General features: G+C 34.7%; 1 protein-coding gene across 2 annotated transcripts in view; it reads right to left on the bottom strand.

Annotated features, from left to right (window-relative positions):
• Window positions 1–764: 764 nt before the first annotated feature.
• The window catches only part of PPP1R3A (protein phosphatase 1 regulatory subunit 3A), a 198,698-nt gene continuing 181,010 nt past the window's right edge, over window positions 765–18,452 (bottom strand). For both annotated transcript variants that reach the window (XM_055115328.2, XM_003811236.5), the window contains 3 exons: window positions 6,264–6,322; window positions 6,041–6,165; window positions 765–4,129 (listed from right to left, as the gene is read on the bottom strand). In XM_055115328.2, the coding sequence (XP_054971303.1) occupies window positions 1,727–4,129; window positions 6,041–6,165; window positions 6,264–6,322 (2,587 nt within the window). In that variant the 3' untranslated portion in view covers window positions 765–1,726. The remainder of the gene's footprint in view (window positions 4,130–6,040; window positions 6,166–6,263; window positions 6,323–18,452) is intronic.

The following is an 18,452-nucleotide window of genomic DNA, read 5'->3' on the forward strand; positions in this document are numbered from 1 at the left end:
CTCAATCAAATATTTGCCCTAAGCTCTACTTTAGGATGTTTGTATTTGGTCAACTAAAAAGTTGAAGTCAAGCATTCATTTTCAATGGGACTTGAGAGTAGTATGCAATTAGAGGATTTGGAAATAGTTACGTACCTAATAAAAATTAAGGAAATCATTTACTACCAGATGAAAGTCAGTATAAGTGTTTCATTCTTGTTTTGTCTTCCCATAAATGCATATGTCTTAGTTATATGGGATGACATATGCAAGTTTTACTCATTGACTTTGCCCTTACAGGTAAATAAACAGATTGCTTTTTCTATCTGAAGATCAGTGTTACATGTTTTATGAAGGAATTTCCTATGAAAAAAGAACCAACCAAAGAGGCCTCCTCTGGGTGACTTTCTTCCATAATTTCAGTGAAGTCAGAAGTGTCACACTATGTACCTATGCCTAGAACTAGCTATGCAGCATATCAAAGGAAGTTCTATGCCACAGAACAGAGCACAGAGTTTTGCATATAGTAATCATTCAATAAATAGTTGAAATAAACTACGTGAATCTTCGCATTGCCTCTACTTGACTAAAATGATGAGTTTCATTATCATACACACTTAGCTATAGGTAATAACAGCAGTCAAAGTCACTGCTATACTGGATATTCATTTCTTCTTCAGATTTCCACATTACCTATTTGCCTACTGAAAATTTTGAGTTATCATCTAACAACCTGATAATCATATAATAAATATCACCAAAGACTGTTTTCTAAATGCATTTTTGGGGATAATTCATTCTCTTAGAAAATATTTGAAGACAAAAATACAATGTGGAACAAATAGTCCATTTGGAATTTTTATTGTCATTTAATGCCTTATGCTTTATAGGTACAAATTCATTCTGAAGCAATGCTTGTGGAAATTTTAATTTACATTTTCAATTCTGAATAGTTGACACTGAAATAGTTCAGCTGTGTTACAGTCTTCCCTCACAAGAGGAAAGCATTGCTTAAAGACAGGCCACCCACAGAATTTTGCAAAATTGAAAGATAATCTCCCAATTGTTTCAGTCTTGTCAGATTTTGCCTATGAACGCCCTGACTTTGTAGCTATAAAGAAGGTATGTGTGTGTGTGTGTGTGTGTGTGTGTGCACGCATCAAGTATTACACTCAAGTGAACAGAATATGTTTAAGTTAGCATTTCAATATCTATGGGTGTTTTCTTAAAAATATGAAAGGTTGAAATATTTGATCAATGAATCCTGATAAATGATACAGTGTTAAATACAAATTTCATGTTCAATACTAAAAGACCAAAAAAGTCCTCTGCCATTGTCCATGTTTTATCTGTTTTTTAAAACCGTAGGGGAAAATATATACTCTCAAGGGGAAAAAAAAATGAAGCTTTATTGCAAGAGAAATGAATGCAAGAAATAGCACTTTAAGTAGTGAAGAGATGTGAAGCATTGCAACTTCATAGCCTGCTAAGGAGCAACAGCTGTACCTAATTTCAAGTTGACGTGCTTCAGATCTCATATTCATATAGGTATTTAATGATCCAAACATAATGGTCCTATATAGAATAATTACTTATATGAAGGAGCAAACTTATTCGCGTCCCTTTTTAAATGATCCTTCAAGAGAAAAACTGCACTGGATCTTTGAACAATGAATAGTCCCATTCACCAATCCAAATGTTTGGGGTTAAATAGCTTATCTTTTAAGAGAGAATAGTAGTGCTGAGGTTACTTCTTTTTGACAGACTCTTTTTGTCTACCCTCTTCCCAGGATAGCCAGGACAATGACAAAAGGTAGAATGTCAAGCCAATCATTAAGTCATAATGGTAGACAGTTACAAGAAATATCAGAAACAAAAGGAAATAAGGTATTTTAGAGTTGGTATATTTTGAAAACAAAGATTCGTTGCCTTGAGCTTGACTTTCCTCAACAGGAAGACTAGTAGAAGCAGAGCTGTCAGATTCCTTTTCACCTGAAGTGTATAGTGATTGCCCAGAGCTTACTAATCCTTCATTTTCATGCCTTGCTTCTTCCATATTCTCAAGAGGTTTGCTGATTAAAATCATTGGCCCTAGAGATTTTTCCACACTATACTCTTCTGTTTGGAAAATCTGGCCTATGCATCTTTCTTTTCTACTACCTGATGTCACTATTCCTGAACTTCTGGAAACTTCTTCAGGTTTAGACTCAGGATAAGGGTGCTTCTCAATACCCTGGATTTCTCTTGTTGAATTACAAATATTTTCTGATTTCATAGAAATAGGTTGGCTAGCCATGGTAGTAACTGCATTCTCTACAGCAATTGCCTGCTCATTAGTTGACACTGAAATTTCAGTATGATGTTTGGGAAAAGGAGAGCTATTCTGAGGAGCTCTATTAGTGTCTGAGTTAAAAGCAGAATGCACAATGGCATCCGAGTCTGTTTTCTTTGATAATTCTTGAACCTGCCTATGATCTCTGTTTTCTGAAAATACAGTTTTGTCTGTTGGTAACATTCCCAACTGTAAATCCAGTTTTGAAGTTGCTTTTTGATATTCTGTAATGACCCATGAGGATTCTTCCACAGATGTTATATTTCCAGTGCCACATTTCTCCCTGTCATGTGTCTTCCTAGGATTGTACATAGACATGGTTTCTTCCTTCTCCATTTCATCTACACGTACATTACAAATACCTAAACGTGATTCCTTTTCAAAATCATTGTCATAGATTACACCTACTGTATCTCGTTGACAAAGGGTATAATGTGAATCATCATTTCTCCCTTCATGTGGATCAAACGCTGTTTCCTTTACCTCGATGGGCCTGTCACTTCGTGCTGTCTCTTGAGGTAGCTTAGCAATTATTGCTTTTTCTCTAGCAGACATGCTTTCTGGAGTACTTTCTGATGTTGTCTTAATTATATAGGCTGTACCAGCTTCTGCTTTCTCAGTAATACCATGATCAGCTAGAGAAGACAGTTCACAGCACACTGTTTCTTGGCAGGTAAACAATTCTTCTGTAGTATCTTTCAAACTCCTCGTATTATCTCTTTTTCCCCACACGTCTTCACAATCTGTTTGTCCTTTGATATGCTCTGTTATGTTTGTCTTATTCTCTCTTGATTTTCCCTGACTTTCCAGAACATTCCAACTTTGTTTATGCTGTGGGCTATTATCCTGATCTTCAGAATTAATCCCACCTGATTTTTCTTCAACTTGGAAAAGATAATCATTCCTCAAAACATTTCCAGTTCTTGATGAACAAACTTGACCAGTTATCCCTCCTAAAGCGCTGCCTTCACTGGTCAAATGATGATGCTCTTGGGTTAACACAGCTTCTTCCCAACTTAAATTTGTCCTTGGTGAATGAGACACATCTGCTGTGATTGCCCGGGTGGGGATTGCGGTATGTTCGCTCAGCAGAGTAGCCAGGTCTCTGTTACTAGCTCCAATCCCTGCCACACTTATTTTAGGGTTGCCCATCTTCCTTTCTTGGTCATGTAAGATTGTTTGGAAATTTTTTCTTTGTTTTTCATTAACACCTAAGTATATTCTTTGTTCTTCATCATCCTTACCATTGCCATAATAATCTTCCTTAGAAGATCCTTCTTCTGTTGATTCTTTGAGACATGCCGACGTATCTGAATGGAAATCTCTTCGTAAACATCCCAAATCTTTTACTTCAATTTTTTTAGCTCCTTCTTCATGTTTTTTATTAAGGTTTCCTGCCATTAGTTGATCTGAAGAGGGGCAAGGTATTTGCATTGTGCCATTGCCATGGGCTGGATTAGCATTATCATCCAGGACTTCTTTGCTGCCAGTATGTAATTGCACTAGTTCATCACTACTAGTATCTCTCAATGATGGCTTGATTTCTCCCATATTTGAAGTAGTTTCCTCTGAAGGTTGATGTGTACAGTCATCTCCTGAGGAATATTTTTCATTGCAGTAAAAATCTCCCTTTACGGAGCTTTCTGCTGATGAACTTGGAGACAGAGACCTTTGGAACAAGTCAGTACATATTTCACCATGGATTTGCTTCTTCTCTAACCCCTCTGCTTTATTTGGAAAATTGACTGGATCTGTTGAAAATGTATTCCTTTCATCTCTGGAAGCAGTACTTCTGGTTCTTATTAAGTGTTGATTTATCTTATGGGATAAAAACAACAAAGAAATAATGACCATAAGATCTTTTAAAATATATAGTGAATTAGATAGGTTTTATTAACTCGGCTAGTAATTATCTGGTAGATTTCTTTGACTGATTTCATTTGTGGATTTCATATAAACTCTGGAAGCCAGATGTTTTGGGGAAATCCTTGCAGGCTATGACTGGGGAACGAGATTAGTAAGAAAGGGGGCCCAAGTTTATCACTCTCCTTCCCAGCTTCCAACTATCACATTGTATTATTCAACTGTTCTTGCTTGTCATTGCACTTTCTCCTCACTTAGACTATACACATTGATAGCTCCATGCTAATCAATTAGACAGCAGCTTCCTGGGTGCCCCTTGCTGCATTTACACTTGCTGTAGGTGCCCCCATTACAGTTTCTCTTATTAATATGTTTTCTGCAAAGCCTCTGCAAACTATTAATAGCAAAACGTCACTCAAAGAAAAGTGAGGGAGTTAATGTCTCTGCAAATTCTGTTTTAATGACCCTCTGCCAACTGGTACTCAAATGTATTTGAGCTCTTCAGTGATGCCAACTGTCAGGATTTAACAGTGAGATGCCTGTGGTTTTTTTTTCTCCTCATAACTGACATTTGCATGATCTCAATAATTATATGCAAATCTTACGTTTTCCCCTTCTTCTCACATAAGGCTCATGTTACTTGTCAACTGCACAGCTGTCTTGTAAGCCAATGCCTGTGGGTTCCACAGATTTGGTTGTATTTCCATCTATTATAGAGCTTCATTGTTTTATGCATTAACGTCAGCATGGAGCAAATTAGCATCTAAATTACAGCTCCCTGTTCATTTATTGGATGTACAATCTCAGTAACTTCTAAACAAACTTTTATATTTGAGCCTGCTCATCGTAATGAGATGTATTGGTGAAGTATGTGATTTTTCAGGGCCCTTTCATTATATTCTGTGGTTTGAAAAAAAATGGCCATGTTAACTTTCAGCTGGTGAGAATTCTCACAATGGGTGACAACTTTGTAGTTTCTTAAAGTTGGAGCAAAGTAAATTGCATACTTTAGTGATGCAGCTCCGCGATCACTATAGAAAAGGTGGAATATGTGGGGAAATAGATGAGCTCTATTTCTTTCCTCTTTCAGCACTGACACTTGAAGTGACAAATGTCATTTTAATCTTAGATGATTATGAATCCATGTATTCCAATGATATGAGCTCCATCCAAATACAGTAAAGGATAAATTGCATTATGTGACTCATTTACTCCTATTTCTTCCTTTGTGATAAAAGTGCTGTATAAACCATCCCCCCAAAAAATTCCAAATAGATTGAATGCTCACCAAGTATGAAATTTATAACAAATTTAATACTAAGTTGTATAGTACTGAATTTGTTTCCTGTTTTAAAATTATGGCACAGGCTATTTTCTTTTTACTTGGTAATTTAATACTCTACAATGATATAGAACTTGGAGATTCTCACAAGGATGGAATTTTTAAAAAAATGCTGTTACATGTGAGAATCATAGACTTCTAGAGTAGGACAGGACACTAACAATCCTCTAGTCCAGCCCTCTCATTTTATAGACGAGTTTATGCTAAGTATACACTTGTCACAAAGATTAGAAATGCACATCAGGATAGTGCTACCTCTCCTGTAATTCCTGCAAACTATTACTCAGAGCCACTGGTAAAGAGATAAGAAATGAATGTCATTAATTTACCACTGCAGAGACCAGAAGCAACATACAGAAATCAAAGTGCCTTGTTGATCAAGCTAGAGACGCAAGGACAGAATAGGCTGTGCTTTCACATTTGCAAATTATATTAGTTGAAGCTATTGAAAGGCAGGCATTGCAGCATCTTTGAAGCAGAAATGGATTCATCTTCTCTAATACCGTGGCAACCAGAACACTTACCATCAACTCTAATTCTTTTTCATTATGTTCATCATGTTCCCTGTTTACATCTTTTACATTTCGATTACTGGCTTCCAAATCTTCCTTGTCCTCATGAGAACAAATGATTGTTGGGATATAGGTATCTGAAAAGTTGATATAATTGTGCCTATGTAAGATTGTTTTAATTGTAGACTTTCACAAAAGAGACAAATTTGGTTTTAAAATTAATGAAGAATATTACCTGTATTCTTTGGATTCTCAAAGTTATTTTCTTCTGATGTTACTGATGATTCTTCTTTACTGTTAAATTTAAAAGAAAATGTTATATGTTTTTCTGGGACTACATCTTCTAAGTATTTTTACACAGGGGGAAATTCAATCAGTAACAAGCCAAATAAACATTATATAGCCTTTCTTATTTTCCTATATTACTTGGGATTTTTTGAAATAAAAATGATCTTTTTGGAATGATGCAATAGTAAGTATTGGTTGTAGAAAAATTTAAAAGTAATTCAAACAATGCCATATTTCTAAACAGAAACACACTCTATTTCTTAATATTTAAGAAAATACATTAAAACTTATATAACCAAAGTAAAAATATATGTAAATGTAGATTATTCTATCTTCAATGAATTTCATCTTTTCAAGTGAGAATGTTTTTCTCATGGCTTAATGATAAAATTTTATGAACTGACAGTCTATTTATGGTCATGGAAATTGCTAACATTTCAATTAATTTTTTGTGTTCCATTTTACTCAAAATTCTTCCAGTTGGACTAACATTAACTCTCTCTCCAGAAAAGCAAAAAAACACAAAAAGTAAAAGTAAGAAAGAAACAAGCTAACTAAAAAACTGAAAGGCAGCTAAATTTATACTCAGTTAAAAGACTTTATATATGTATTGCCACAGGCCAATTTTAAAAGCAAGACTTTGGATCATTTATATGCAAGCATATACTTTCCTTCTTTAAAATGATTTGGGTTACATTTCCTTTTCTAGCATACCCTGCATACTGATTGTAAAAGACAAATACCTTTTTCCTTCAAATGTAATGTATTTGTAGTTGTATTTGTGAAGTCATTAGAATTTAGATTTGTCCATGAAACTCAGGAGGAAAAATGTTGGTAAAAAAAGCTCACTTTGTGTATAGTTATGTCACAAGTCAATTATAAGAAATATTTGGCGCAGTATACACATTTTCTTATACTCTCTCAACTGAATTTCCTTATGGTGCCTATTCTCAAGGACTTTTCTGCAACAAAAGAAATCTGGAAAGTTGGCAATGGCTGATAAATTTGTGTAACAAGAGTCTAGACTTCATTGCATGAACAATTCTGATCCAAATCCCAGGAAGGCCAATTTTATATTCACAAATCATGAGAAATTGAAAATTCTTCCATCCTGACCATGCAAGAAGATAATTCAGTTTTATATATTTTTATGATTCATAATTTTAACTTTACTAAAAACATTTGGTATTTGTAGTGGGCCCACATATAGAAAATAATGCTTCTATATAAATATAATTTTATTAGAAAAATATACTGCTTGCATAATTGATACTGAATTTATAAATCCATATTGCTTAATGAGGTCAAAAACTATGCCAAGGTTTATTTTTACGAAATCCAACTGCAGGCTGACACACCTTCCCTTCTCCATGTACATGTTTATGTGCTTAAAAATATATAAACCATTAAACAGCATTTATTTATTCCTGCTTCATCTCTATTCCCATACAATACTGGAAGTATTATTTGTAGAAGAAAAATAGTCAAAGATTTTTGTTCTTATCTAATCAAGATGCTACCAATCACTTCTCTAGTTCAATTCTCTAATATAATTTAATTCTTAAAAAATGATCGAGTCAAAAGGACAGGAGCCTGCTTTAACTTATTTGGGGATAAAATAAGTATTCAACTATGTATTCTTATGTTAGTGTCTTAAAATGTAAATATAGAAATATAGGAGAAAAACTTCAAATTCAGGGACAAGTACAAATAAAAGTAGAAATAAATGAAATTTAAATATATGAAATATCTATAAACAAAAACAGAAAATACGTAAGATTTCTATGGGCAAAGTAATAAAATTATATCAAAGAATGTTAACAATCCTAAAAAAGTTGATAAACATACCATGTTCATAGATAGAAAATATTATGAAGATGTCAGTTCTCTCACAAATTGATCTACGAATTCAATACTAATCAAAACACCAAAACATTTTTTATAGAATTTGAAAATATTATTCCAAACAGAAAAATAAAGGGCAAATGATGGCTAAAATGTTTCTGAGAAATAGCAGGGAGGAGGAACTTTATCAGATTAAGTATTTTTAATGAAGATTTATTTATTAAGATAGTGTTATATTGGTACAGAGTCAGGCAAACTAATAAGACAAGATTGAGAGCTTAGAACTTTGGTATATGACAAATGGTATATCCAGAACATTGGTATATGACTAACATAGCATGTCAGACAATAGGAAATATGGTACTTTTCAGTAAGTTGAGAGAGAGAAAATGGCTACCAATTGGATTTAGATCTTAAATGTCAAAAAGCTTGAAATTCTTAGTAGAAAATATATGTGAATATCTTCTGGGCCTAAGAGTAGGAAATATTTTCTTAAGAAAAAAGAAAAAAAGATTTAAAAAATTGGTCAGTTTAACTGTAGTAAAATTTAAAATGTTTATTAAGAGACTATGCAGTAAAAATAGAAGTTAAAAAGTGGGAGAAGATGCTTTCATTACACAAAATCAACACAAATAAGCATCAAGAATACACAATGAACTCCTACAAATCAACAAGAAAGTACAAACAATTCATTGTGTGTAGGGGGGCAAGGGTGCAGACATTTCAGAGAAGAGAAAACACATAGCCAATAAGTACATAATGGGATGGTCAGCATTATTAGAGAATAAATGAAATCAAGACCACAAAGAGCTATAATTTTATACTCATTTAACTGATAAAAAATTAGAAGTCTGTTAATACCAAGAGCTGAAGATGGTTGAAGCTGCAGGCTTTTTAAAATTTTTTTGGACACAACGTTTTGCTCTGACATCCAGGCTAGAGTCCAGTGCGCAATCTTAGCTCACTGCAACTTCCACCTCCCAGGTTCCTGTGCCTCAGCCTCTCAAGTAGCTGAGATTACAGGCACAGACATGTAACACGACATCCTGCTAATTTGTACTTTAGTAGAGACAAGGTTTCACCATGTTGCCAGGCTAGCCTTGAACTACTAAGCTCAGGCAATCCACCCACCTCAGCCTCCCAAAGTGCTAGGATTACAGGCATGAGCCACTGCACCTGGCCCCCAGGCTTTCTTGTACATTGCTGGTGGGAGAATAAATAGGTAAAAACACTTTGAAAAACAATTTGACCGACATTATCTTCAAAATTCAACATTTATATAAATGATGACCACTACTTCCATTCCCAGGTGTATACCCAAGAGAAACTCTTGCATATATTACCTGAGATATCTAAAAGAATGTTCATGGTGTCATTGTTAACTGGAATGTTCATGGTGTCATTGTTAGCTATATAAGTCTTGAATCAACCCAAATCAACAGAAGAATAGATACAAAACTATTCATATCACAAAAAGGAATATTATACAACACTCAAAATTAACACACCACAGAAACACACAATATGGATAAATCTTAGCAATATAATATTAAATGAACCGTTCCAAAGTATAACAGAGGACATTCTTTTTATTAAGCTAAAAACTACCTATATATGTAAATATACATATACCTATATATGTAAATGACCCTTGCCATATATATTATAAATTAAAGTTATATATAACTATATATAACTCTGTAATTTATATTATATAAATATGTTAAATATTATATATAGGTATATATAGCTATAACTGTATAATTTATATATAACTATGTATATAGCAAGGGACAAGTAATTTTATTTACATATATAGGTAGTTTTTAGCTTAATAAAAAGAATGTCCTCTGTTATACTTTGGAACGGTTCATTTAATATTATACTGCTAAGATTTACCCATTTGTTGTATGTCTCTGTGGTTTGTTATATATTATAAATCACATATATATAGCAAGGGATAATTTAATAATAAATAGTTACACTAAAAATAACTTGATTTTCAAGATATTATGGTTATATCAGGTGGTGATATGGTTTGGCTGTGTCCCCACCCAAATCTCATCTTGAACTGTAACTCCCACAATTCCCACAGTGTCATGGGAAGAACCCAGATGGAGGTGATTGTATTATGGGGGTGGGTCTTTTCTGCACCATTCTCATGATAGTAAATGAGTCTCATGAGATCTGATGTTTTTAAAAACAGAAGTTTCCCTGCACAAGCTCTCTCTTTGCCTGCTTCCACCCATGTAAGATGTGACTTGCTCCTCCTTGCCTTCTGCCATGATTGTGAGGCCTCACCAGCCATGTGGAACTGTGAGTCCATTAAACCTCTTTCTTTTGTAAATTTCCCAGTCTTGGGTATGTCTTTATCAGCAAAATGAAAATAGACTAATACAGGTGGGTCAAATTAGGGAGAAGGAATCAGGAAATGAAATGAGTAGAATTCAGTCATTGTTTTGGGTGGTTGTTTTGCAGGTGCTTATTAATAATTTGAAATATATAAATAGTTCAATTCTAGTTTCAAATAATTTATGAAGATAGAGTACTCTCTGGCCCACATTAGAGGATGCCTATTAATAAAATGCCACTCTGAAATTCAAAGTACTAGTCATATGACCAATTAGATCTAAAGAGTTGAATTTAAGAGCTTTAGAACATTTGAGAAAAAAGACAAATTGATGGTTGATGATGATAGGGCCCAGAACTATGACAATTGTGACATGAAGAAAGTATACTTTTGAATATCTCTCATTTCACCTTTATGTTCCTCGAGTACTTTTTGATAAAGGAGAGTTTCATATTTTTCTGTGGCTAACACAGTGCCTGACATATAATAGTGGCATAAGAAATGCTGTTGAGTGAATAAATGCACAGCATCGTCTCCACCCTCCCTTCTCCTCTCTACCTTTTGCCAACATTACTATGACAGTGTTCTTCTCTTATTTCTTCATCTAATTTCAGAAAATAATCTAATATTTTAAAATATGTATATTTTTGTTTATCTTCTAAGACTTAAAGTATTACCCCTTCAGAGTTCAGGACAATGTTTTCAATTATGGAGTCAATAATGAGTCAAGATTTAAGCGTAATTTTAAAATCATTATAATTTTAGAAATTAAAAAGTAAAAAAGAAATTAATGGAACAATACTTTGTTTCCAGTGTACCTTAAATTATATAATATAGTCATCTATATTATTTAATCATGGTTTTTCTAATAGATATTTTAAAATATCTGTGTGTCATGAATTATAACAAACACTGAGAAATTGAAAATAAATATGCCCTAGTTTCTTATCTCAATGAAGCTATAATGTGAAGATGGAAATAGACATATCAACAGGTAATTATAATTACTATAAGTGATAAGTATTATAATAAACAATGGGATATGATAGATATTCTCTTAGAAATAAGAAGAAAGGACAGAAGTTATCAGGAGACTGTTGGAGAAATCAGGAAGTTTATCTCAAAGTTACTAACATTCTGATTTAGGTTTTAGGGATAACTAGAAGTTTCCCAATTAGAAAAGAATACAGCCATTGTAGGCAGAGGGAACAACAGGTTGCCAAAGACAAGACTAAAAAGGCACAAAATGGCCAGGTGTGGTGGCTCACGCCTATAATCCCAGCACTTTGGGAGGCCGAGGAGGGTGGATCATGAGGTCAGGAGTTTTGAGACCAGCCTGGCCAACGTAATGAAACCCCATCTCTACTGAAAATACAAAAAATTAGCCGGGCATGGTGGCAGGCACCTGTAATCCCAGCTACTCAGGAGGCTGAGGCAGAATAGCTTGAGCCTGGGAGGAGGAGGTTGCAGTGAGCAGAGATTGTGCCATTGCACTGCAGCCTGGGCGGCGGAGCAAGACTCTGTCTCAAGGAAAAAAAAAAAAGCACAAAAGAAAAAGTCACATCTAGAAACAACGAAATGTTCAGAGGGCTGGACTCTGTTTGGGGAAAGAATGCCAAGGGGTAGAATGAGAATTAGTTCAAGCCAGATTGTAAAGGGCTTAGCACAGCTGGCAAAATGAGGTTGAATTATTTAGGTACTTTTTAACCAGTGGCATGGGGGTTAGGGCTAAACAGGAGAGAGACGTGGTCAGATTTACATTTACCAACGTATTTCTGGAGGTAATGTAGAGGAGAAACTGGACGGGATGAGCCACAATGGAGCAGAAAGACTAATCAGAGGCTCCTGAAACATTTCAGGCACAAAATGATAAGGGCAAAGGGTACTATTAATGAAGAAAGAGAAAAAGAACCAAATATGAGTTTTAATTTTTGTTGTAGCATCAATATGCTGTACATAGATTTTTTAATGCCCTTCTCTACCCAACCTCAGTCGCATTCATCAGAATTAGAAATCTACATTGTTGCCCCTTCCAAGACCTAGGCAAAGACAGTTAACTGAGGGGTCCTGCACTACAACTCAGCAAGGTCTTGAATTAGTCTGAAGATTGGTTTTGATGTTTTATGTGTTGGGTGACTTGCTTCCCAGGAGTTTATGTGGACACCTTTTTCAGGGTTCCTCCCTAACCTCTGGTACACATGTCTAGATGGTGAACCAGCAAGTTATTTCTAGGTTTCTGATTCCAGTCGTTCACTGAGGAAAACAAAATGTTTTCTCATTCACACTAGTCACCTGGGTCCATAACATTCTAAGGAGTTCTTACCAACCTTTAGAAGGCCCCCTGGGGCATTCTACTAGAGGAATTTCTAAGGAACTAGAAATCAAGTTCACAAAGGAACTTTAAACATCTCAGCTGTTTAGAAGCCCTGTTACGTTGTCTCTCCCCTCTCTCATAAATACAGTAGATCTCAAATATAACAATAGTTCCCAGAATTGCCTTTCATGTCAAAAACTTCAGGCCTGACCTCTGTAAAATCTAAATTAATATAGACCTGTATATGGAGGTGAAGATGGGGAATAGAGAATGATGGTGCTAAAAATTTCCTAAAATGATTTTGATGAGAGGCCAGATTTGCAAACTCCTAGTATGGACAACAATGCATCTTACTGTCCCACTGGATTTAGCTGCTCCTCCTTAGATGATAGACAGGTGGGAGAGTCATTCCTTTAGTTGCAATTCCTGGCCCCAAACCCAGTTGCCCTGCTTCTTACTAGTTTCATATGAGTTTAAAGCATGCTTTGCTACTATTTACATAACTCTTAAGATATCAAGAAATAAAGAATTATGCAGAGGTTTCTAATTTGGAGATCTAAAAGGATGGAACCACCATTACTTGACATGGAGACTTAAAAGGAAAAGCATGGGTGAAAGAAAGAGGATAAGCTTTATTGAAGGAAACATGTTAAACTTGTAAACTCTTTAACCAAATGGGAAGTGAAAACTAGTGTTTGTTGAATGGAAAATGCCCAGATTGACATTTTTCCTTTTTCCCTTACAATATCATTGCACAAAGGCTTGCATTATCTTTATAAGTTGCGGTAAATTTTCCCTCACTTCAAAGAAATGAGACATAATATTGAAATTTTATGTGATGACTTCTAGTAGACATTAAATAAATATGCGCTGAACATAAGAAATGAATGTTTTCCAGGCAATAGTTACACTTGTAAAATGTAGTAGCAATTTTAAATTTATAGCAATCTGTATTTATTCATTCAATGCATCATCATTTAACAAATATTTAGTGAGCACCCACCAATTGTGAAATGTTGTGCTGGATTACCAAAAAAGCAAGACGGAGTCCCTGCTCTCACAAGCTAATGGGGAGAGTGGACAAGTACATAAAGCAACAGCCCCAGGGTATGATAACTGTGTGCTCCCTGAAGAACAGAGTGGGGTAGGAATACCTTCTAGAAGGACATGGCCTGTAAGCTGAAACCTAAATAAGAAGCCTTAGCTAGAGAAAAGGAGAGAAGCAATTCCAAGCTTAAGGCATTATATGCAAAAACCTTATCAGTAAAAAAAAAGAATTATTCTCAACATGTCAAGTAATCCAAGATACAATTTAGTAAAAATGAAAGACTAAAGGCCCAGGGCACCAACCAATTGGTAGTCAACTAGCTTAAGAGGCACAAATTCAAACCCAAACAGTGCCTCTCAAAATGTGGTTCACAGACCTCCTATGTGAAAATGACCTGGTACTTATAACAAATGCTATTCAGGGGCCAGAAATCGGATCTACTGCATCAGCATCTCTGAGTGGGCAGTGGGAATCTGCATTTTTAACTGGAACCTCAGAGTTAGCTGAAGTGCACTAAAATTGGATCTACTGAATCAGCATCTCTGAGTGGGCAGTGGGAATCTGCATTTTTAACTGGAACCTCAGAGTTAGCTGAGGTGCACTAGTGCTTGTCTAACTACATATATTAAAAAAGAATATCTGCAGACAGACACTCAGACTCCAGGAATGTGGTACACGAAGTGCCTCTTTACATCTCAAACTTTTCCAGCAAGTTACACACAATTATGCCATAGCTCTATGCACAAAAGAATAAATGTTTGTGTATCTCATATGCACCCAGGAAAGAAGAAACACATTGTAGAATAGACCAATCATCTTCTGTGACTTACAGAATAAAATAATGAAACATCAATGGGGTAGAAATTGAAGGACATTTTCAACCTATCTAATAAAATAAGTAAGCAAAAATAATTTGTGTTTCTAAGTCAGCTATTAATCATTCAAAAATGTGAGTTCTACAGACTCTTTACCTCTGAGCCCCATGCAACTTACTGAAAGATTTATTTTACTTTTTATGCCAAATTCCTCTCAGATTTGTAAGAGACCTCATACTTGGATTGTCTCATCCCATCATTTTATAGAGAAAAGAAAACTAAAGCCCAGTTAAACAATATGGCAGAAGTCATACCAACCAACTAGTGGCAAATCCATAACTAGCTCTAAGTTTCTTAGTCATTATGTTAGTGTTCTTTCCATAAAGGGTCAATATGTGGTGGAAGAAAAGCAAAAAAAAAAAAAAAAACCTGCATGCAAATCTCAGTATTTCCGGTTACTTAACACTTACTAACTCAATTACTCACCATTTGACTTTAGTCAAGATACTTAATCAACCTCTCTGCGCCTCATTTTTCTCTAAAATCTTGCCTACTCCTAACACAGAGTAATTATTTAGCATAGTTTCCAACACATGAAAGTGTTTAATAAATTATTATTGTTATTAGGAAATGTAGTAAATGGCACACTGATCATTAATTCTACATTATCACAAATACCAATTTGTATGCTGCTTCTTTTACTCTGAGTTATCTATATTTTTAATGTTTACCATATTCTCTCATATCTTTAATATTCAAGGTACTTCTAAGAGTAAAATTTGCAGTCCATGATAGCATACTTGCTCAGCCATGTAAATATACCCTTATTATCAGAAGAGCACCCTTCAAAGAAAAATCGTTAGATCTTCAGTGACAGTAACCTTTTATTTAAAAGTATCCTCTCTAAATACAACGTACACTGGCATGATAATTTGCACCTTCTTTCATTACCCAATTGATTTATTCAGTGCCAGGATTTAGGCACCATGTTAATATTACTGCAGTTTCTGGATATGTTGCACTTTTGCTTTTGGAATTACAATTAATTTTAACACTGTCAAAATGTAGTCGTTTTTAGTATAATAATATGGTTTTTCCAAAGGTCCTATAATGCCATTGTGCTAAAACCCCATATGTCTCTTAAAAAATGAGCAAAACCTCTTAAAGATCTATGCCACAAAGTCTAAGTCTGATGTGATGGAATTACCCAACCAGTTAAGGTGAATGGCAGGATTAGGTTGTAAGCAGCAAAGTCTAACTCTGCTCTAAGAGGAATGAAAATGTTGGCATGAAAAGGGATCATTTCCAAAGTGAGTCATGAATATTGTATTTGTGTCTCCTTAACACTCAGCCTGAAAGTGCTCAGAATTTTCTAAACAGGACCAAACTTGGAATTCTTGGGCATCACCTCTCACTCTATGATAAACAGCTAAAAAGTAAATGTGAAATTACTCAAGTTCAGACCAGCCCTCTTTGTTCAAAGCTTGTGATCTCGTTTCTTTTGCTCTCCTTCTCTCCACAAAAGAAAGGAAAATAAATGACCTTTAAAATCAGAAATATGAGCCTCCTTTGAGATTTTTTAAAAAGTCACTCAAGAATAGTATGTCATTGGCACTAAGTGGACACATACAGAAATGTCGAACAGGTTTTCCAAGGGTAAATAATTATATAGTGTATTGTGGACTGTTTCTTTTCATAATGTTATGTTGCAGCTTCTCTAAAAATTGACTTTCTAGAATTCTGCCATTTCATAGCCACTCATATATTGAAGAAAGGAAGAAAGTAAAGACTTATACTTAACAATAGGCAAAATTCATAATACATTAGCCAACTACTACAGCTTAATATATTTTCCTTTGGTGTTACAGTACTGGCTAGTCTTCTCTTGATCAGGAATAAAACCAAAAGTGGAAGAGGAACACTTGATTAAAAGAGGGATCAGTGTCTAATTGTGAAGAGAAGCGCCTGAGGAAAAACAAATTTAAGGAACTATGCAGAAGGAATTAAGGATGAAAAGATGCATTAGGTTCAGTTTCTTGATGATAATGCCAGAAATGAAAACGAAATGAATACAGTTTGGCATGATTAACAGGCATTGAAAGAAGCAAAAAATAATCTCAAGAGAAACAGTGAGAATTTAAAAAATGTCTTTATATTCTTCTATGCTGAATCTGGGGACTAATAACTGACACAGTAAGGCACATCGTTTTGTTTTGGTTTTGACCGACACATTGTTTTTTTGTGGGCATCACATTTCTTATCTGTAAAGTGAAAGCTCTGGATTAGATTAGAAGGCCACAAATACAATACACTCATGCTGACCTTTCTCTCTAACACTCATGGCAAGCTCTGATAACAGATAAAGGGACTTCCTTGCTGCGGGCATATTGAGCCCCATTACCTTTCTTTTACACAGCCAGGCAGCCACTACCCATCAACCCCTTCATTGCTCAAAATGGAACCAATTTCACTTCTCAGCTTTAATATTAAATAACCTGCCTTGCAGTTTAAGAGCTCTACATCTGTATAACTTAAAGGAGTATTCTGAGTATCATTTAGAGGTATTTAATTGAAAAAATTCTTAATATTTTTCAAAAACAAAAATGCTGGTAGAATCAATAGAAATAACTGCTTACCTAAAATTGCAATATAGCCAAGGATAAATTGTCAATTAAATCATAAGATCAGTATTATTAATTTAAATTTAATACCACAGAAATCTCACCTGCATAGCTTGTGAGCTAGTCTTATATTATTTCTACTACATGTAATGGAATGGTTTATTTCCATGATATTTTATTTATGGCAAAGAAAACCTTTTCAAAAGTAAAACATTACCAGTATCTATAATTGATTAAGAAAAATACATCAAATATACCTATTATATAAGCTAATTAATTTTAAAATGTGACTATAAACCATGGAAAACCAGAAGTCCATTGGGGAAACTGTACTAAACTGCTCAAGCATTCAAGTAACTTAGAACATACCAATATGTTTGTGACCAGATTGTTTCATTGAATTATCTTCATCTTTGCATAAAACTGAGTTGTTGCATTTCTAAAAATCTTCTCTATTTCAATATCTAAGTTAGAACATTGCCCAGTACCTCGGAGCTTGATCTTACTGAAAACAAGAGGTACTTTGCCTTATTGATCCAGGAAATTTCAACAGCAGACAGAAAAGCAACTGAAAAACAATCTTATTGGAGAATTCTTTGCTAAATCTCTCTTCAAAAGTTTCTTCATTTTTTTAACTCTTCAGTTCCTACCAAGGATAACAGGTCTAAATTTGCTTTGTTGTGACAAAGTGGTAGGTGGTGGTGTTTTTTTCTAGCTCACCCCAAAGGAAATAGGGAGAAAAGACATTTTAGACTTAATTCTCTGATTGGATTGGGCACCATGTGCAATTCTGTAGAGCTGTGTACTCTCCAAAGAGGCACTCAATTGTCAGGATCTAATGCATAACTAAGTAGAATCTGGGAGGTCCAAGTGCGAACCAAAAAACATTTAGGTGGCTTTGGAATGAGATATAATCACAAGCAGTATTCATAAATTGTAAGCTGAAGAAGACTTACAGATAAAGCTGGCCCAAAGAACTCCATTACAACCTGCCAATCATATTCAATCGAGAGAAAAATACAAATGTTTTTCAGCTATGGATACTGGAACAACTGAATATACTTCAGAGAGACACCATTAACAAAAAACTCAAAGTTACTGGCCTAAAGTCCTTATTTTACCTGCGTTCTTAAACAATAGTCA

The sequence above is a fragment of the Pan paniscus genome, chromosome 6 (assembly GCF_029289425.2).
Source record: "Pan paniscus chromosome 6, NHGRI_mPanPan1-v2.0_pri, whole genome shotgun sequence".
NCBI classification, from domain to species: Eukaryota; Metazoa; Chordata; class Mammalia; order Primates; family Hominidae; genus Pan; species Pan paniscus.